Genomic DNA, 21,453 nt, shown 5'->3' on the forward strand with positions numbered 1-21,453 from the left:
TTTTTTTTTTTTTGCCTTAATCTACTGTTAACATGTTTTAATACCTTGCCATAAAGAATTACAACATTGGAACATTTTCACATGCCATTACATTACAGCCACAAACTTCAATTTGTTTTACTGTTATGATACGTGAAAATGGTGAGTCGTTGTTGATATGGAAGTAAAGGGAAACATTGGTTTACATTTTTTAGTATTGATTGAACCAGAAAAGTGTGGTGGGCATTTACAATCTGCCCCCTTCATTTTTAATACTCCAACTGCCTTCCAGTTTCACCTAATTATTAAATGACGTCCAAGCTGTGTTTAATTTAATCTTACTATAAAAGCAGCTGTTCTGTGAAGGTCTCAGGGGTTTTTGATGGAGATCATTGGTGAACAAACATGAATGCCAAGGCACACATCAGACAAACTTTAAAACTCAAACATACAACTTTGCACGGTTCAGTCAATCGCAACAGTAAACCTATCTATACATTTCTATCCACCTAAACTATCAGGCTAGGCAATGAGAAGATTAATGGCAGAAGCAGCCAAGAAGACAATGGCAACTTTGGAGGAGCTGTAGAGTTCAGGAGGGAGAATATGTCAACTCAGTAACTATTAGACAGGCCAGCCCCTAAAATCTGGCCTTTATGGAAGAATGGCTGAAAGAGAGCTGAAAGAAATCCCCTGTAGAGTTTTCCACAAACCATGTAGCTCAGCGGGTTTCAAACTCCGGTCCTCAAGGGTCGGTGTCCTGCAACTTTTAGATGTGTCCCTGGTCACATGTAAAAGTGGGGAAGTTTTCATTCGGTTGAGAAAGGGGAAACTGGTCAGAGTTTGTGGGAAGGTGGGTGGAGCTAAATACAGGGTGATGCTGGAAGAAAAGCTGATTATGGATGCAGCAGATTTGTGACCCTTAAAATATTATCAAAGTTACAACTGGATGGTTTAGATCAGTGCACGTTAATTTTTTTAGAATGGCCTAGTCAAAGTCCAGGCTTAAATCTAATTGCAAATCTGTGGCAAAGCACAAATATTTCTATCCATGCACTCTCCCTGTTCAATCTGTCAGAGCTTTAAAAACTGTGAACTGAAAACACTTTGAAACTGTAATCGTAATGAAAGTCGTTCTAGAAAATATTTTCACGTGGGGGCTAAAGGTAAATGCACACCACACTTTTCTGTTTTTTATTAGTGAAAAAAAAAGTTTTAACTATGCTTCATTTTTTATTTTTATTTTTTTTTGCTGTTTCAAAATTGCTCTGTAAAGAAAATTTGGTTCCACTTGACAACATGGTGCAACCTAATGTCTAATGCTAATAAAATGCATTGAGGTTTGTGGTTGTAACATGACAAAAGAAACTTATTTTCTTTTGTAAGACTCTGTAAGGCCTGTCTATATTTAAACAGACATTCATTCTGCAGATCACAGTATGTCAGTTTTACGGAAAAAAAAGATCAGATGAACAAAACTGTGTGAAATTACTCTTTCTCTCTGTGCTCAGTACAGATATCTTTGGCACAGTATCGCCATTACCATATCAGTCTCTTCAGAATGTGCAGCTCTTTGGGGCTAAGCTGATTAAGCACCAGTTTGTTGCCTGTAACTACGACTAGAGTGAGAAAAGAAGTGGAGTGACAAGGTGAGACAAAGGTAGCAGAAAGAGGTGATCAGACTGAAGATCATCAAGATGAATAAGCGATCTATAGACCTCGAAGGTAACGGGGCTCCCTTAACGTGAAGCGGATACATTTTGTGATTGGCTTTTTAAAAAGCAAGAATAAAGCTTTGTTTTTGCCTCACCTGAATTAAATCTAAATAAATACATGATTACCAGGAGAACATCTCTAATATCTTTCTCCTCTGTTGACCCTGATTTAGAGGTCATTAACAGGTTCTTTAAGAAGATGATTTTTCACGGTTTGGTAAACAAAATGTTAACTTTAATAAAAGCAGCTAGTTTCTTGCGCTCCTCATAAGTTTGAATCACTATTTTGACTCACTATTCTAACAACTTGGAAGGAGGGAGGTCCATATTCTATAACATCATGTCAAGCCTGACTATCCAGAACTTGGAAAATAAGTAGAACATGTAATTCTCAACATGCAGCACCTCTCTTTGTTTGGTATCAGTCCTGACACAGAGAGGTCATTTTAGCAGCATGTGTGAGTAAACTCCTCAATTCGTAGATACATATAGAAAGCAAACATAGCTTGTCATGTCTTTCTCTTTAAAATAATTTATTTCATTTATAAAATCAGCTGACCAGATTAAAAGTGCGCTTTAGGTACTTTGGCAGAGTAAATATCTTCATTAAAGGGCTGATTCAGAAAACTGTTATTCTTTTTTTCCTTATGGAAATTGAACCAAATAATGTTTTCTTTATTACAACAGGGATGATTAAAATCCAAGAGTGTTTAATTAATTTTGCTTGAGGACCAGTTCGTCCCCTCTACTGATGATAAATATTAATGGACATTCAAACAGAGGGATTTCACCTGAAATAAGAGTTTATAAGAAAAATCTTTATGGCCTTAACAGCTGTGGAAGTGTAGAAAATACTTTGGCTAAATAGCAGGTGCCATTTATTTTATATTTCATTTATATTTATATTTAAAATTATTTTAAGCAATTGTTCGATGCTTTGTTATTCGTTGTTCACAACTATATGCACAATTTATTGCAAAAGTATTCACGACTCTTAAAGCTTTTTACATTTTCTCATGTCACAACCAGAAACACTGTATTTTATCAGGATTTTATTTCACAGACAGTCGCAGTGTCCAGCTAGGAGGTAAATAGAAAATGAAAATTGGTGTTCAATCAGGTGTGACCCATCAAGTCTTTTGGAGCCTCCAACAGGTGTTCTTCCAGGATTAACATGTACAGTATGGCGCTCCAACTATGAGAAAAAAACTATGAGTTTAGCTGTCACTATGTTGCATTTAGAAAATTCTGGTGACAGAAATCTCTTGTGAACCATTTATAGCTATTTTTAATGCTATTCAACCATGTAGCAATAAAAACGATGGCTGTATGAAAGGTTTTGAATGGGTTTCTTGTACAGAAACCAATATGTCGGTTTTTAATTGGCTGTAATATTATTTGTTTCTGCCTCTTGTTTTTATGCAGCCACATCAGTTGGTCCTTTAAATGGTTCCCTGATTAATGCTGTCCTTGCTTGGCTTGTCAGCTTAGGTCTACGGTCATGTCATGGTAACCTTGCACTTGTGCCATACTCCTACTAATTTTAGTTGATGGACTAAACAGTGCTCCATGAGAGCTTCAAAGCTTGCCGTATTGTTTGATAACCTAAACCTGCTTGAAATTTCTCCACAACTTTATCCCCGACCTTTTTGTTGGCAAATGTTCTCAAACAGATCTTAGAGAACTTTACAGAACATCTGTTAGTACACTTATATTAGATTATACACAGGTGGACCATGTTTACCAATTAAGTGATTTCTGAAGGAACTTGACTCCCTTTGACTTGTTTAAAGGGCTACATGCCAGCCTTTGCAGATTTTTATTTAGGATACATTTAGAAAACCACCTATCATTTTTATTCCACTTCACAATAAAGTATTACGTTCTGTTGGTCTGTTATATAAAATCCTAATAAGATAAATTGAAGCTGGTGGTTGTGATGGTACAGAACGTGGAAAAGTTTGAGAGGCGAGAATACTTTTGCATCACAGTGTATATTAGAACCCCTACCTGTCACACAGACTGCTTCTGTCTGCTCTGGCTCTTTTAAATCTACTCTTTCTGCTTTTTGTGCCCTTGAGATCTTATTCAACTCACTTCAGCTGTTAGGCTCATTGAATGGGCCATAAGTGCATCCTTATCTCTCGCTCCCGTGTCTCTATCTGAGCTCTGTTTGATGAGCAGTAGCAGTGAAGCGGTTGAAGTGGCAGAATAACCGTCTTTATGTACAGATGCAGTTCTGGATGAGGCACTCGGCCGCTGCCACTCAGATGAAACACTCTGAGAAAATCAAAATGTCCTTTGGAATGGAGGTAGGATGGGGAAACAAAAGCTGTTGCAACGACGAACAACCAAAGAGACAAGAGACAAGGTTGCATGGAAACTGACCTGCTCTGTAATGGAGTTCGTTTAGTTTTTTTGATCCACTATGAGGTTCTCTCAATCCTTGCAACCCGCTTTGCCATCTGCATTTAGTCTCTTGCACTGTAGCGTAGAGCGCCAACTCAAGGCGAGTTAGTCAGCTTCATTTCACTGCTCTCATGCCTTTGTCCTCACCAGAACAACTTGATCGTGTGGAGGAGGGCATGAACAAGGTGAACGCAGACCTGAAGGAGGCCGAGAAAGATTTAAAAGATATAGGACAGTGCTGTGGTCTGATATGCCCATGTGTTAAAAAGTAGGTACCGGCCAGGAGCCTCGAGCTCTAGCCTGTCCAGTGCTGGTGGTGGTGGTGGTGATGGTGATGTCTGATGTCTCTCTTGTCACAGTCTATGTCTTTTTTTTGTCTCTTCTCCTTTGTCTCCCCCCCCCCTCTATTCCCCTCTCCGTTTTTTTTCCCCAACCTCTCTTCTCTTCTTACGTGCTTTCGTTCTTGTGATGGGATAAATGACAATGTGTTGCTAATCAGAACAACTGGAGCGCATCGAGGAGGGGATGGACCAAATCAATAAGGACATGATGGATGCAGAAAAGAATTTGAACAATCTAGGACAGTTCTGTGGTCTATGTTCATGTCCCTGTAACAAGTAGGTGCTGCCTGTGTCGCCTGACTGCATGTGTTTAAGTGCCTGCCCGCCCGCCTGCCCACCTGCCTTTCTATCCATCTGCCTGCTTCTGGTGTGTAGAGCACGGTCATTTGTGTTGTGGGCAATCAGGCCTGAAGCCTCAACAACACACTGTCTGCACAGGCACGAGCGCAGCATGTGCAACCTCATGTGCATGTTTACACGAAAACTAAGATCAAGTGAAAGAGTTATTGCAAGCATGAACAGCATATACTACTTGCATGTGCACAGGTGTTCTTTTACCACCTTATTTGCTCTCCAGCCTTCATGGCGGTTGCCATCAAAAGCCCTTCATTCCACAATGGATGAAAGATTCCCTTCCAGCAGGTAGCAGCATCAGCGAGGATCTCGACCACGGCACCCAGCTTTTAAGTCCGTCCTTCGCTTTAACATCTAACCCGTAACGTGCTGCCCCTTCGTGCCGTGCACAGGTTTAACCAAACAACAAATCAACTTAATCAATTGGATTTTTTTCTTTTTTTCTACCCCATTTAAAAAACCTAATAATCATTATTTAAGTGATGCTTTGTTACATTTTCATTTAATATTATTGATTTGGGGTTTATTTTTTTCAACACAAATTACGATAAATCAGCACGATTAAAGCTCCAGGCTGAAGCATTTAGGAAGTTTTGATGACAGAAATTTCATGTGATCCATTCGTAAATATTTTAATGGTGCAGAAAACGAGAATCGGGACTATGTATTTAGTCTTGCAACATGTTTGTAAAGTATTTGTATAGGTTTATGGTACACAATGTGTTTTTACAGTGACATTTAGGGACAAGCTAAATAATTTTATTATTTTAATAAGAATATTTTAGCGTGAGTTTTTAGTTTGGCAGTACAGGTGAATCTCTAAAAAAAATAATGTATTTGAAAGGTTCATTTGTTTTTTTATAATCAGTCCAAATCTCATCTAGATTCATCACACACAGAGTGATATATTTCAAATGTTTGATTATATTAATTTTGGTTATTATGGCTTATACCTAATGCAAACCCAAAATTCAGTTTCTAAGAAAACTGGAATTTACATGAGACTAATTTTAAAAGGTTCCCAACGTAATTATGGGAGAAACTTTGTCCAGCAGTGTTTGACGTGTTTCACTAGGAGGATGAGCCACAAAAGGCATTCCCAAAGAAGCTGACTGTTTAATGGAAAGTTGAGTGGAATTATAATCTTGGCAGGGAAGCTCCTTGAGAGGATTGTCAGGCAAAGATCTTTAAAGATCAATCCTGAGTTTCAGATTCACAATGCATAACCTTAAACTGCAGTCAGTTTTTCAAGAACAACTCACCCAGTTGTATTCAGGACATAGAATACACAGTCACTATGTTAAGCCATTTCTGAATGAGAAACATCAGATGTGTCCTACATAGGCAAAAAAAGACAAAAAAAAATTGCTCTGTGGTCCAAAGTTCTCTTTTCAGACTAACGTAAATTATATACAATGTCTGAGATACTTTCCTACCAGTATAACATTTTAACAAACATGATGATTTGGGGATCATCATGTGATCAGCTGGTGTTGGTCCACTGCATTTAGTCAAGTCCAAAATCAGCAGAGCTGTCTACCAGGAAATGTTGTTGCATTTAATGCTTCCTGTGTTGACACGCTATATGGATATGCTATTTTCATCTTCCAGCATTTTCAGGCCCCTGTTTATACCGCCAAAACTATGGATAACTGTTTTAATATCCATGCTGAATGGCCAGCAAATTGGTCTAAAACTCCATAGAGAATCTGTGAGATAGTAAGTGCAAGACAAGAAAATCAAACCAATAATGCAGCAACTTATGCTTCTTCAATGCCTGATCACCTTCATGTCACGTCGTAATGATGAAAAAATTAATGTAAAGAGTATATTGAGTGTCTATACTGAGGTATACATAGACATAGTTTTCAGTAGGCTATATCACTATAAAAAAACTTTATTTTATTAGTCTTGCATAGTATTCCAATCCAATTTTCTTAGAAATAACATTTTGTTTTTTCATTAGCTGTAAGGCATGATGAAAAAATTTATTTGAAAAAAAAATCTTTTGAAATACTGCGACAGACTGGCGACCTGTCCAGGGTGTACCCCGCCTCTCGCCCAGTGAACGCTGGAGATAGGCACCAGCACCCCCCGCGACCCCATGAGGGAGAAGCGGTTTGGAAAATGGATGGATGGATGGATCTTTTGAAATAAATCACTGTTTGAAGAGGACCTAACATTACTGAATGATGGTCCACTTTATGCTACCATACATCCAACACACTTATGCCTTTAAACTAATGTGATCTGTTAAATTTAAACAACCTAATTCTAACCCACTAACTTTGACTCAATATTACAAATTTTGACTACATGACGATCTTGAGTTATAATACATCATGTATCGGTTTGGTAAACAGGTTTTCTGAACTCAAAGCTTCTTAAGGTTTAATTGTAGTTTGAAAACTCAAATTAATTCTTTACATCTGGCCCTTAGCAGCCAGAATATAGCCACTGAGTCATGTATGTGCATTTCACACCTGGGGACCAATAAATGTAGTGCCCCAATGTTCTTCTTCTCAGAGCTATAGAAAACACAAGTGACTGTCAAAAAGGAAGGAAAAAAGAGAAAGGCCTTTGGTGATTTTTGATGACAATTTTTTTATTGGGTATATCCATTTGATAAAATTTTTGGGAATTTTCTTTGGTAAAGCTATAGGTCTGTTGTTTGATTATTATTTAACTATAGGAAAATTTATATGTAATCACTATTTGTTGTGGTTGGTTTTCAGCAAGTTATCTCCCAGTGTGGAGATGTGGTGCTGGCGTGAGATTTTGGAATTAGGTGAAATGCAACTAGCTTCAGAAACTGGATATGGAAATTAACTGTTTTGACAATGTAAAAATCAGATTCTGCAGTGTGCTTGACTAATTCCCAAATGGTTCAATGTTTATCTGATGTTTGTTTTCTGTTGTGTGTAAACAAAAGTATTAATTTCCATTCTTGGTACCCACAGTGGTCATTTAGACGACAGGTCATCCTTTTCTCTAAAACTGGGCTGAACTGGATCCTGGTAGTAAAGCACATGTACCTAATCTGCCCAATTAACATAATAGGTATTAGTATGAGTGAGTGGTTGTCATTTTTTCGTTAACAGCTAGCTCCTGGTTTTGGATTTGTTTTCAGGATTCATGCATTTTACTTGCTCTTTATTTGGTTCTTCTTGATCCTGCTCCCGGATGTTACTGTTTTGGTTTAAGATCTTGTATATTCTATAGCTCTTTGGTCATTTCTTCCATTTCCCACTTAATATGTAACCCCGTAGTTGTAGAGTCACATGTTTCATTTAATCCAGACATTTTACATATGAGCATTGGGTAAAGCAACATGGAAGATCATTCTTTCTTCTTGTTAGCAGTCTAACTGTACTCAATAGGTTTGATCTGTCAACTCTGTTTAACATGTTGCATGTGCATCTCAATAAATCAGAATATGTATTCAAATAAATAAAATACATTTTATTTATTATAATTATAATTGCTTAATAATTCCATTTAAAAGGTTAAACCCAATATCATAATCCATTACACACAAAGTGATATACTTTGTGTGTGTATAGCAGACAGTCATTGACACTGGTGAGGGCACACCATCACCACATTAGTTGAGTGGAAGGGAAAACTGTGAGGAAAAAAAGCTGAACAAGCAACCAGGGCTCCTAGTAAATGTTTCTGGCCTGATGAAAACCCAATAGTGTATCTATCTGTTGACTATATATAATCATCCCCTGTCAGGATGCAGAGGGGCTGGTGCATACCTACAGCAGTCATTGTGCACGAGGCTGGGACACCCTGCACATGTTGCCAATCAACGTTCCAAAAATTCAGTTTCTTAAAATAAATGATGTTACATAAGACCAATAAAAAAAGAGTTTTAACAAATGAATGTTATATTATGGCCAACAAAATTTTTCCCAAGCATATTGGGTATATTGAAGTATGTGGACTATTTTTGCAAATATGTCCCAAACGATCACTCAGCCAAGGTTGTGTATGTGTACCGTTAATGCTTGTTGATGCATATTTTACACATACCATAACTTTTAAATCACTTTGGCAGAGTTATACCCTTTTATTTAAGAATTTGCTAATTTAGATTATACATAACTAGATTTATATACATTTTATGTGCTATAAGATTGATACTTGGCAAATTCCATTGTGGTCAGCCACCACTACCTCCAGCAAAGATCCTCTATATTGCAAGAGCCTTGTGCAATTCACCACCAACAACATGCACACCCCAGGATCATGACAATAACTCTCTTTAACGTTTGCCACCTGATGGCCCAGAAGTACAAGTAATCTTGAAATCCACGATGAATGTGTTGTCCAAGAAAAAAGAAGAAGAAAAAAGTTGCGTGCTGCAATGGTGTTATTTCAGGTACATTTACGACCACAAAGGTGGTTCTGGACTGAAGTAACAGTGACTTGCGGTTCATCTAACAGAAACATTGGAGGTTGATAACCAAGGAAAGATTTGAAAGGTGAGATATAGGTAGTGGAAGAAACATGAGTTATAGGCGCATGTTGATATGTCATGTCACAATAAGGATTGTGGGATGTCTTAAGGGTTCTTAGTGCCTGGAAGGGATGTCACGGGATTCCTAGGCTAAATTAGCCATGGGAGGGAGCATACAGGCTCCTTTTCCTACTTATCATGGTGACCACTGACGCACTTCCGCTTTGGCTAAAGAGTGCTTTCTCTATAAGGGTATTCGGATGGAGCCATTCTCACAACATGTATAGCTACACCATGACCATGAAAATATTCCTATAATATGAAATAATGTAAATTGGTTTGACCAAAAACACAACAAATTTCTTTACTTACTTAATTGCTAATAGATACTAGCAGTAAGTGGTTTATGGAAAGTTAAGTAGAAATAACTTGTGTAATAATAAAGGTGGACAAGTAGCAATGTTGCTTTCTTCACCAGCCTTGACTTGAGAGGGAAGCAAAGCCCTTTTAAGAGTAATGAATCCATAAAATAAATGAGATAACATTTATAGATGTAGACTTATTTTTGAATAGATGCTATCATACATATTTCTATGATATTCCAATTTATTAAGATGCACATGTATATGCAATATGGTGTCATGAAATGAAAACCATTTAACTTGCCAATTCTAATATTTCAATGAAAGATTTTTCCCATCAAAGACCTACATCTACAGGATGTTTAATGAATAATAAAACAAACAAGAAGAACTGAACTTGCTTAATCGACTGCATGTGATGCATCACCTTATAGATCAATCCATCCAAATGAAATGAAGGGCTACTCACAGCTAATCTTCCAATCAAAATGATAATGTTCTGTTATTTTTCTTTCTTTTTGTGGGGATTTTTGCCACAATGGATCTAACAGCTCAGCTTTCTTTAATAGCAACAGCATGTATCTGATCCTGTTCCCACTGTGTACCAAGTCTCTGCATGTCCACTCCACAGGTTTTCATGTTTGTGTCTGTGTCTGTGTGCATGTGTGTGTGTGTGTGTTTGTCGTCTGTTCTGTGCTAACTGTATTCTGTGTTTGAGTTTCTTTCCAAATTTAAGCAGCAATTCATCTTTTTGTGTTCAATTGATCTGCATGTTGGATCAATTATTCACCAACACAATGCAAATGTATGTAACTACTGTATATCATACATGCTTGTCATGCTGCTTCTGTTAGAATGATTAGCTCCATGCCGTACTGCATTCTAAACATATACATGTATGTATATGTTTTGATAATGAAAAGCATGCATGCACATAAACATTTCGCACGCCGGAGGGACACATAAATACACACTAGTTGCCATACAGAGATGGGCACACTCAGTTTTACTAACCAGTTAACATACAAATATATACCAAACACATTCTACAACATTCACATGACAGCATTCGGACAGCTCCAGTGGCCCTGACTGAAATGTGTCTGCGGTAGGTTTAAGGGCGGGGGCCAGACCTGGGGAACGAACCAGGATGGAGTGGTGAACAGCCAGCCAGGGGCTCGGGTGGTAGACGAACGTGAACAGATGGCCATCAGCGGGGGCTTCATCCGCAGGTAAGCACATGCTGTGAATGGTGGTGTTTTCTTTCCAGATACATTATTACACAAGACGTACAGAATTGAACATTTGCACCTGTTTATGTGTAAAAGAGGATATTTTCATACATTTGCCACATAGAGTAAACAGTTAACTAAGATATTTTAAGCATTGACTTTTTGTTTAGATTGGTTAGGAACAAAAATGCTGTGTTTAAAATCTCTGTTTTAAGTGAACATTGAAAGCAGATGTGAGAACCTTAAAGATGAGCTGTGATCTCTCATAAATTAGTTAATATAGGCTACTTTTACTGATGTAGCATCGCCTCTGTGGATAATCTTTTTCAGATTTTGCTTCTTTATAACTATTCCCCCATCTTTCCTCTATACCCAGTTATCCTTGTAGGGTAATGGGTGGGCAGGGCCTTTACAACCACAAACTTCATTTTTTTATGGCAAGGCAAGGCAAGGCGAGGCAAATTTATTTATATAGCACAATTCAGTACAGAGACAATGCAAAGTGCTTTACATGATTAAAATATAGGAATAAAAGCAAGTGGGGATAGAATGTAGAAACAAAAAAGAACATTAAAAACAGTAAAACAGCTTAACTAGAACATTCAAAGGCATTTTTAAACAAATGTGTTTAAAATTGGATTTTATGTGATGGACACAAGCAAATGATTGTAAAGTAGAAGGAGAATAACACAGGAGTTTCTCTTTTTTCTTTTGTTTACGAAAAAGTCCTGCTTTTGGTTACCCTGGGTGATTGTGAATAATCCACCTGTAAGTACATCTAAAGAAAGTGGCAGGAGTTGCTGCAAAAACTAAACTGATGACAGTGACTATCATTTAAACTATAAACATATTCCAGAAATAGTAATGGTCGAAACAGAATTTATGAACTTGCAAAAACACTGAATTATCTCTTTAAATTTCTACAAATTGAATTCAATTCAGAAATATTTAACATTACTTTTAGTAGCTTGGATCTCCCGTTTCAAGTCCAACCCAACAGGCGACAACAATTTGTGTTCTGCAGGGTAACAGATGACGCCCGGGAGAATGAGATGGATGAGAACCTGGAACAGGTGGGCGGGATCATTGGCAACCTGCGTCACATGGCCTTAGACATGGGCCAGGAGATCGACACCCAGAACCGCCAGATCGAAAGGATCATGGAGAAGGTACTGCACTCATATCACTGCTATGGGAAGGAAGTATCACTTTCAAAACAAATAAAACAAACCTTAACACGTTTTAATTTTGGTAATGAATTAAATCAAACAAATCAGTGAAAGGTTTTATCTGGATTATTTTCCATACAAAATTATTACCAAAGGTAATAATTACAATAATTAGAAGGTAATACTATAATCCAGTATTCTTATTAAATCAGATGATAAAGTAATATTTTACAACTAATATTGGACTGTTTATTAAACCAAATAATATTGGGCAATGTGTAATGTTGCCTTCAGGGGGTTTTGAAATCATAGGACTAATAAAAATTATTACTATTGCACCAATAATAAACAAAAAAAAAAAAAAAAGAAAGAGGAAAAAACATACAATTTAGCTAATACACAGAATATAATATTTTAATGATGTTCAGCATGGATTACAGGCTGAACATAAGGCTATGTACTGATTTCAGGCAGATTTCCTCTTACGTCTAACACACTAATGGCCCAGATCTGATTTACGTTCCGCTGGCAAATATGTGATCCGTTTATGTTCTAATCTATGGTGTCTTCACTGAAATACCCCTTCCACATGCCTGTTTTACTGTTTTCTTATCTATACGTCTTTTTGTCTGTAATAGCTGCCGCTTTTCCCTTTCAGGCTGATTCCAACAAGACTAGGATTGATGAGGCCAACCAGCGTGCAACAAAGATGCTGGGCAGTGGCTAAACGACAGCTTAAAGTGCTCTCATCCCTGGTAAACCCCAGTGACACCAACCAAACCCCGGCCCTGCCCCCAACACCAAATGCCGACAGCAGGCGCTGCAAAGTCATGCTTTTATTGTGATACTGGTAGAAGTTTGCACACATGCACATATCATACATTGCTTCCCTCCCTTGCTCTCTGCCCTACACCTACCTTACACCTTCAATCCCCTACAATGTTGTTAATGTTGCTCTGTAACGTCACTTTTTTGGATTTTGCTAGTAAATAGTTCAGTTGAGCATCATCCACTCAAATCTTATCCACACTGTAAATAGTTGCACTTAAATGGCTTTTGTGACTTAGATCACTCATCATCTTCTCTTCATGCTTTTCTTTTTTTTTAAGTCTTTGTGTAAAATAAACCATATGTAAACCTTGTTTCCACAGTATCCTTTCCCCGTCTCAGTATTCTGGTATTGTCTGGCTATGACTGTGTATTAATCTGATAGGATGTATTAAACTACTTGCTGCAGCTGTACCAAAAGTAAATGCTGAGCACTGTATACACGTATGTAGATGTGAACCTGTTCAAAATTTACTAGTCACATAATAGAAAATTCAACATTGACCGAAATGTGACTTTTTTCGGTATGCCAGTGAATTACCAATCTCATTATTGGAACAGGGTTACAAGAATTGAATGCCACAGATTTTGTAGTGCAAACATTTTCCTCAGGGACTGAAAATCTTACAACACAAAAGCAAGGTTTGAATTATTCATAAATGCATCAGAAGTTCATATTTGTATTATAAGGCTCTGTTTATAAGAGAACAGTGTGGTTGCACTTGTTTATGGTCTACGCTGCATCACTAGGGAGTGAATATGATACCTTTAACAGAGATTCACTGCAGTCAGTCCAAGTATTGAGCACATTTTGTGAAGGGTCAAGGACCTCTTCGCATAAACAGATGACCCATTCTACAACCAAAGCAATAGAGCATTAGGTGTTTTAAGCACATCCTTTTCTTTCATGGGAATAATTCATATAACCAGGCAAACAATCCCAACTTGGCAACAGCATGCTACTTCACGTAGCATACAGAGAAGCTTATATCTGTTTTGCAATAGTGCCACTCTGTTCTGTGTCTCCTTATCTTTCCAGACTGTGATCATCACTGTAAAATAATATGTACCTTGTTAAATGCCAATAAAACCATCTAAACTGTAGGACCAAACCCAGTTTTCCTGTCTGTTTTGTTTTTTTTGTTTTTTTAACATTGTGCGTGCGCAAAAAAGCTGCAATAGTACAAAGTAAAGCCTACCACAAAACTAAGGAAAAGGATCTCATTCGGATTCAGTGCTTGATAGTACCTTGACTTAACTTGTGAAAACATGTTACATTATATTATAATATCATCAGACATTAATTAATTTAAGTAACCAGAATGATGTAAGACCTGTGATTTCTTTATTAATAAAAGCAAAACTAATGAGCTCTTGGTAGGTCAACACAATGTCTATCAGCTTTTGTCAGATATTTGCATTCAAGATTATTTTGTTGGAATGCTTAATGACTTCAATTGTGGGATTGGTGGCCTAGTGGTTAGAGCATTGTGCTTTTGTCCTGGACTCTTGGATAACATTTTGATTATTTTATTATCTCCTCCAGTTTTCAGTGAAATTAAGATCTTTCCACCTCCAAATTATGACTCCAGTGGTGGTCACTAAAAAGTGCAGTGTTAACAATTGGTATTAGTACATTTTACAACAGTACAACTTTTTGTGAATGTTTTAGAAATTGTACCAATTTGTGCGATACTTTGACAACGACAAACATTTCTACAGGACATCATTCAGTATTAAACCAGAATGCTTCCTAAATATTGCTTTCGTCTGATTTCTTTACACTCTTTTATTTGCACATAATTTTCATGCATTCCATGCTTTCCATAACTTTTTTTATGGATTAATTTTCTTTTTTTGTTGTATGAGTGGATTACTTGGGTTGCCATTGACATTTATAAGAAATTTTATGTCAATGACCCAATAAAAAATGTTTTAACTGAGAAAATCGTTGACGTGTTCAGCGCTTATTTTACCTGCTTTTTAATGCCTACTCTATTAGCACTTGACTGGAAGGTGAGAATTTAGATTTATCCTAAATTCACATGGTGTAGGAAAGATTGAAATAAAAGAAATGCTAACACAGAGACAGAAGGAAAGATGAGTAGCAGCACATTACACTAATGGACATCCACAGTGGTGCCCTGGGCTTAGGGCGGATTAGAGTTCACCACGTCACTAAGAACTGAAACTCTCTCTCCCACACATGGGGATGATGTACTATAACTTTGTTGCACGTATTACCGGTCCCATTGCAAGCTTTCATTTAGTGTGTAAGTACGTAGTGGTTGAACATTATCTTCCATGTTATCCTCATTAGAAGAACACATTTCTAAAATAATTTGTTTATTGAAAAAAATATGCTTTGAAATTTAACATCTGTAGTGTGTTTTTTTCTCTTCTTATGCGTTCTTAATGTGAAAGATGTTTGTAGTTAAACCAGCAAATACAACACTTGACACTCTGGGCAACTTGTTGGTGCACTTTTCATACAAAGGCTCCCCCTGCTGGTAGTTTATAAAAACACAATGTTGACCCAGGTCAGTAGTTATGGTGCTTGTTGCAGGAGAAACACATATCGCTTGCTTGGATACTTAAATGGTGCTTAAAAATGTGACGTAACAACATGAGAGAAAGAAAAACAGGGTGATCAAATAGTTTTGTACAAGTATTATTCAAGAAGATAAGTTTTAAGGAGAAATTAAAGATTTTGGAGATTTTTGGTACTGAGGATTTGAACAAATAAAGATATCATTTTATATCAAGATATGACCATGAAGTCTTTGGACGCAACCATAGTAATATAATTTTATTACCCGATTCATAGCAAAAACACAAACAAAAATGGAGGGAAAAAATCCCCCATATCACAAAAGTAAATACAGGTCAATCTCACTATTTTAGCATATATTAGAAAACTTAATTTATTTCAGTACTAAAATTACAACCTTAAACTCATGTTATGATCTCTGAATATTGGACTTTGGGCTTTAAGCCATAATAGTAACACCCAACGGAAATTAAAACTTGAAAACATAGGACTCTGTGTTTAAAAAATTAATATTACCTTCATATATACATTAAAGTTATATAAAAGCTTTGACGTATCATTCATGTAGACAAAGAGAAGAGAAAAGACAAATGCTTACAGTGACAATAACAATGTCTTATCAGTATTTACCAACATATTGTAACTCTTACTGTTGTACAAATCATTACTGCAGTTAACCGGAACAAAAATTAAATACTCATATTATTTATTATTGCATAGACGTCCCAGCAAACGTTCCAGAGAATACGTCAGATCAGCGTCCTCTGCGTAGAGGCGTTCGGCTTTTTCCGTGAATCACGTGACGATTGGCGCCCTCATCGTGTCTGTCCGTCCGGAGTCTCCCTCTCTCTACCACACACAGGACGGTTAGCATCTCCTGTTCGGCGTCATGTTCCGAGCTCTTTCCCGTTTATCGGCCTCGGGGTTCCGAAGTCTGACCGCGACACGGACCGGTTGCTCGGGTAGGACTGTCCGCTTTACACCTATAGCAAAAATATTACGATAAAACTTTGAACACGGAAGGCTTTGTCGGCTAGCATGTAGCCAGAAGCTAACACGGGGTGACATTGAAGCGTTTAAGAGAGCAGCTGATTCGGTCGATTTCGTATTAACGGTGTTTTATTGTTTTACACCTCGTGCTGTATTTTAAATGGGCTGCTGGGGAGGGAATTTTAAAGGACGAGCGTCTCGACCTTGTAATGACCCCGCTTTGTCAGTTCAGACGTGTCAATGGCCGCATTTTAACGCCGCTATCACCGGCATTCATTCTTTGCCTCGTAGCTTAATTCATCATCCAACTTCCCTTCTTGAGCCTAATCTAAACGAATCGTTCTGGTCTCTTATCTCTGATGAATCCTTCAAAGTTCTCCTACTCAGGTCAAAAACTGTTTGCTCACAAAAAGTAAGCAGAACACACTTTTTTTTTTCTTTTCTTTGCTTGTTTGTTGATGTATGGTGTAATGAAATGGCTATGCATCAAATTGTGTAATACCTTGAAGAAAGGTCAACATTCTGTCAGAAGAGCTAGAGATGTAGGGAAACTGAAAGCAATCTTCTTGCTCTTCCTGATCAAGTTCCTCCCCCCGAGGTAAACTTATGGGGGACAATGTTGAACACACAACAGCAGCTGTGAGACTGCTTCCAGTTTGATTTTCTTTCCTCTGAGAGCTTTCACTGGTCCTTTGGGGACCATAGTTCCTCAGAATTACTCTGTTTGTTATTATTGGCAGACGCAGAATCAGTTTGTGGCCTGTCGGTGAATTAGATTTGTGCGGTGGGATCAAGAAGTTTAAAGAAAAACGTTTCACCAAAGTGTAGTCTGCATTGTTTAGATTTTAAATTGATATAAAGAGTGTGTTCAGAAAACTTGGGATGGGCCAGTCACTGGTATCAACACTTGAAATGATTGGGTTTACGTTTTGAAAAGGTACAGTTTTGAAGCCGCTAATATTTTTTGATGATGAAACACAGAATAACATACTTTTAAGCGTTTTGACAATTATAGCTTACATGTAATGAAAGCCAAAAATGCAGTCCCTCAGAAAAGCAAAATGATAACATAGGACCAATTCAAAACAGCTTTTAATTAGGAAATCTTATGTTGTGGTCTATGCAATCATTTGACGCCTGTCCGGCCAGCTTTGACTACCTCCTTAAAAGTCACAAAAGGTAATTGTTCAAGAATGATCTTGTCTGGGTTGAAAAGGAAAGAAAAGTTTTGCAATCCCAAACATTTTTTATCCTGTTGTTCCTGTGCTTTAAATTTATTTTAATACAAAGCCTGAGAAAGTTTCAGGGTGACTAGGGTTTTCTCCAGCTGTAAGAACGGAAGTTGCAACTTGAGCACCTTACTGTTGTCCAGTTGTATAATATGTTGCCTTATTAACCATCCAACCACAGCTTTTTATGGTTACTCTATAAAGAGCAGAAGCCAAAATGTTCTACGCAATAAGCACTCCGAACTTACTTCTAAATTCAGCTGGTATCCTGTATTTTTGTTTGTGTGTATCAATATGACAAATATCAATAACACAATTATTATTTTAGCAGTCATGTTCAAAGGGTTAGATTGTCTTTGCAGTAGTAGAAAAAAAACATCAGCTTATTGTTGTAAATAACATAAACCAGATGTTTTTTTGTTTTGTTTTTTTTGTCCTGTTTCCTTTGTAATTGTTTAATTTTCAAATTAGGGAATGGGCCGTTTTTGCTGTCGATATAAAAATTCTAAAATGAGCATTTTACTTGTGTTTTCCAGCCCCCCTGGTGTCCAGATGTTATTCCCATGGCAAGGTGGAGACAGACGAGGAGTTTGATTCTCGTTGGATCACTTACTTCAGCAAGCCGGACATTGATGCCTGGGAGCTGAGGAAAGGTGACTGTGCGGGTGGCTGTTATTAACAGGCCCTATTAAGTATTTTTTTTTTTTCCATTAATGTTGTTCTTCTGGTGTTTTTGCTGATGTGTTTTGTTTGCCTTGCAAATACTTGCTTTAAAAACAAGACAGGTTCAACACCGCATACGTCCCCAGGTGTGTGAGAAGACAACATTTCTGAGGAAGCTTTAGGTTAATTCAGAACTAACTTAATTAAGAGTTTTATATTATTGGAAAATGCTTTCTGTAAGTTAGTAGAAGGCTATTATTGTTTTTGCTGTTAACAGACATGCCAATCCAGTCAACAATGGCGCCAAATCATCTCCTGACTGCCTGTACCCATTCATCTCCCTCGAAGCTAACACATTTCTTGATCCAGATCTAGTTCCATGGAAAAATTTACCCACAAATAAAGCCTTGCTTTGTTTCTGTTAAAAAATGTATAAATGTCTATGCCTAATATTTTCAGTAATTCTGCTAACAGGAAAACACAGTTCTATATCATCCACATAACCCTATTTGTGGGGGGAATGTTGTTGATGACACCAAGTCAGAAAGTCACTTCGGAAATATTTTACTGTCTGGTAAATAACTAGGGCTTTTTTTTTTATTTGACCGTACAGGCATGAACACTTTAATTGGATATGACCTGGTCCCAGAACCCAAGATTCTCGATTCGGCACTAAGAGCCTGTCGGAGGCTGGATGATCTCGCCAGTGCCATTCGCATTCTTGAAGCTGTCAAGGTGAGTCCTGCTCCCTCTATCGGCTCAGTTAGGAGTTCAGTGTCTTTCCTTAACGTATGCTTTAGCGCTACCAAACCAAAGCTCAATCGATGACACAAGAAGATGCCAATATTCAAGCATATATGAACTGACTAAACATTTACCTGCCCAGTTAGCATTGAACTCTATTATATTCTCCTCTTTCCAGGATAAAGCGGGTCCCCACAAAGACATCTATCCCTACGTGATCCAAGAGCTGAAGCCCACCCTCGCAGAACTTGGCATCTCAACACCAGAGGAGCTCGGAATTGACAAGTTTTAGACCGTCAAGGTGAGAGGGGGCTCTACTGTACGCTAACTCACACCCACGTCGTGTTTGTTTAATGTCACAAACTGTAGTGCTGTAAAGCTGCACATGTGGTTATAAACATGTCTTTGTCTCTCCTTCTCAGGCCTTTTTCACATGGAGATGATGTTCCTGATTACCTCCCATTGGAAATGTCTATATTGTTGATTCGATATATGCTGTCCTGTTGTGTACAAAATAATGGATATAATAAAGAAAACAAGTCTGACGTGTGTTATTTATTTATTTGGAAGAGAACTACAAACATGTAACCCTGTGCAAATGCTACAACAAACACCAGAGGGAAGCCAGAGAAGCACAGACTTAAATAAACAAGACTATCATAGAAACAAATATTTATTTTTACTGATTCAGTTCAAAAAGGTAAACACATGTATTACATAGTGTTATTGTGCACAGACTGTCATGAACACAGCACGCTGTATTATGCATATATGTATTTTATGCAATTTAATTAATATGTGTAATGTGAGTTTGACTCGTATATTTATGGCTAATTTGTCATGATTGTGGCTTACTGCTAAAGACGGCCCAACGGAGAATTTATTGCATAAGACCATTAGAACCTGATTATTTTGGGCCGGCAATGTTATTTTATTACCAGCAAAATGAATTGAAAGAGTTAATCTGACAATCATTGTCACTATTCACAAGGAGGGTATACCATGAAAAGGTGCTGCTTAAAAAAAGCTTGCTTTTCAGGAATCTATGTCCAAAAATATTGATGGGAAGTTGAGAAGAAGGAAAATGGAAAAATATGCAACTGTTGAAGCAAAGCACATTCAAAGGTTGGGGGAAGATTCAAAAAGGCAAGGCAAGGCAAATTTATTTATATAGCACAATTCAGTACAGGGACAATGCAAAGTGCTTTACATGATTAAAATATTGGAAAATAAAACAGAATAAAAGCAAGTAGGGATAGTGTAGAAACAAAAAAGAACATTTGAAAACAGTAAAACATTTTAACTTGAACATTCAAAGGCAATTCTAAACAAATGTGTTTTTAATCTTGATTTAAAGGAACTCAGGCTTTCTGCACTTTTACAGTTTTCTGGAAGTTTGTTCCAGATAAGTGGAGCATAGGAACTAAATGCTGCTTCTCCTTGTTTAGTTCTGGTTCTAGGTATGCAGAGTAGGCTGGAGCCAGAAGACCTGAGTGGTCTGGAGGGTTTATACGCTGATAACAAGTCTGTGATGTATTTAGGTGCTAAGCCATTTAGAGATTTATAGACTAACAGAAGTATTTTAAAGTCTATTCTCTGAGATACAGGGAGCCAGTGTAAGGACTTTAGAACTGGGGTTATGTGCTCTACTTTCTTAGTCTTAGTGAGAACGCGGGCAGCAGCGTTCTGGATCAGCTGCAGCTGTCTGATCCACTTTTAGGCAGACCTGTAAAAACACCGTTGCAGTAATCAATTCTACTAAAAATAAACGCATGGATTAGTTTTTCCAGATCCTGCTGAGACATCAGTCCTTTAATCCTAGAAATGTTCTTCAGGTGGTAGAAAGCTGACCTTGTAATTGTCTTTAGATGCTTTTGGAGGTTCAGGTCTGAGTCCATCACTACTCCCAGATTTCGGGCCTGATCAGTGGTTTTTAGCTGAAGCGACTGAAGCTGTGTGCTAACTTTTGATCTCTCCTCTATTGGTCCAAATATTATTACTTCTGTTTTGTTTTTGTTCAACTGAAGAAAATTTTGACACATCCATGCATTGATTTCTTCTAGGCATTTACTCAGTGCTTGAATTGGTTCATAGTCACCTGGTGACATGGTGATGTAGAGCTGTGTGTCGTCTGCATAGTTATGGTAGCTGATGTTGTTATTTTTTATTATCTGGGCTAGAGGGAGCATGTAGATATTGAAGAGGAGGGGACCCAGGATGGACCCTTGGGGAACCCCACATGTGATTTTTGTAATCTTCGATGTAAAGTTACCTACTGATACAAAAAAGTCCCTGTCCTTTAAGTAAGATTTAAACCAGTGGAGAGCTGGTTTAAAGCATGAACTGCAGCTGGAATCAGTGCTTAAAGAGCTGCCACACATTTAATGGACATGTACTCCACCAGGGCATTTCTTGTATTAAG

The 21,453-nt window shown here is 37.6% G+C and overlaps 2 protein-coding genes across 3 annotated transcripts in view; both read left to right on the forward strand.

Moving 5' to 3' along the window:
* Positions 1-13,966, forward strand: part of LOC105930479 (synaptosomal-associated protein 25-A) — a 51,496-nt gene extending 37,530 nt beyond the window's left edge. The window contains exons 5-8 of one of the 2 annotated variants that reach the window (XM_012868711.3): positions 4,254-4,371; positions 10,738-10,857; positions 11,882-12,026; positions 12,685-13,966. In XM_012868711.3, the coding sequence (XP_012724165.1) occupies positions 4,254-4,371; positions 10,738-10,857; positions 11,882-12,026; positions 12,685-12,753 (452 nt within the window). In that variant the 3' untranslated portion in view covers positions 12,754-13,966. Of the gene's footprint in view, positions 1-4,253; positions 4,372-4,602; positions 4,721-10,737; positions 10,858-11,881; positions 12,027-12,684 lie in introns of both variants that reach the window. The other variant, XM_012868710.3, reaches the window with a different exon arrangement.
* Positions 13,967-16,217: 2,251 nt separating this feature from the next.
* LOC105930508 (cytochrome c oxidase subunit 5A, mitochondrial) lies at positions 16,218-19,576 on the forward strand. The gene is made up of 5 exons (XM_012868756.3): positions 16,218-16,367; positions 18,161-18,277; positions 18,901-19,022; positions 19,210-19,332; positions 19,454-19,576. The coding sequence occupies exons 1-4, from the start codon at positions 16,295-16,297 to the stop codon at positions 19,321-19,323; spliced, it is 426 nt and encodes a 141-aa protein (XP_012724210.1). The 5' UTR covers positions 16,218-16,294; the 3' UTR covers positions 19,324-19,332; positions 19,454-19,576.
* Positions 19,577-21,453: the final 1,877 nt, after the last annotated feature.

Source organism: Fundulus heteroclitus, chromosome 4 (assembly GCF_011125445.2).
Source record: "Fundulus heteroclitus isolate FHET01 chromosome 4, MU-UCD_Fhet_4.1, whole genome shotgun sequence".
Taxonomy (NCBI): Eukaryota; Metazoa; Chordata; class Actinopteri; order Cyprinodontiformes; family Fundulidae; genus Fundulus; species Fundulus heteroclitus.

Excerpts from the sequence above, each read along its gene's own strand:
- LOC105930508 (XM_012868756.3), top strand. The coding sequence starts at position 16,295 with ATGTTCCGAGCTCTTTCCCGTTTATCGGCCTCGGGGTTCCGAAGTCTG. Across the intron at positions 16,368-18,160 it reads GACACGGACCGGTTGCTCGG|CCCCCCTGGTGTCCAGATGT; the intron begins GTAGGACTGTCC and ends TGTGTTTTCCAG. Across the intron at positions 18,278-18,900 it reads TGCCTGGGAGCTGAGGAAAG|GCATGAACACTTTAATTGGA; the intron begins GTGACTGTGCGG and ends TTGACCGTACAG.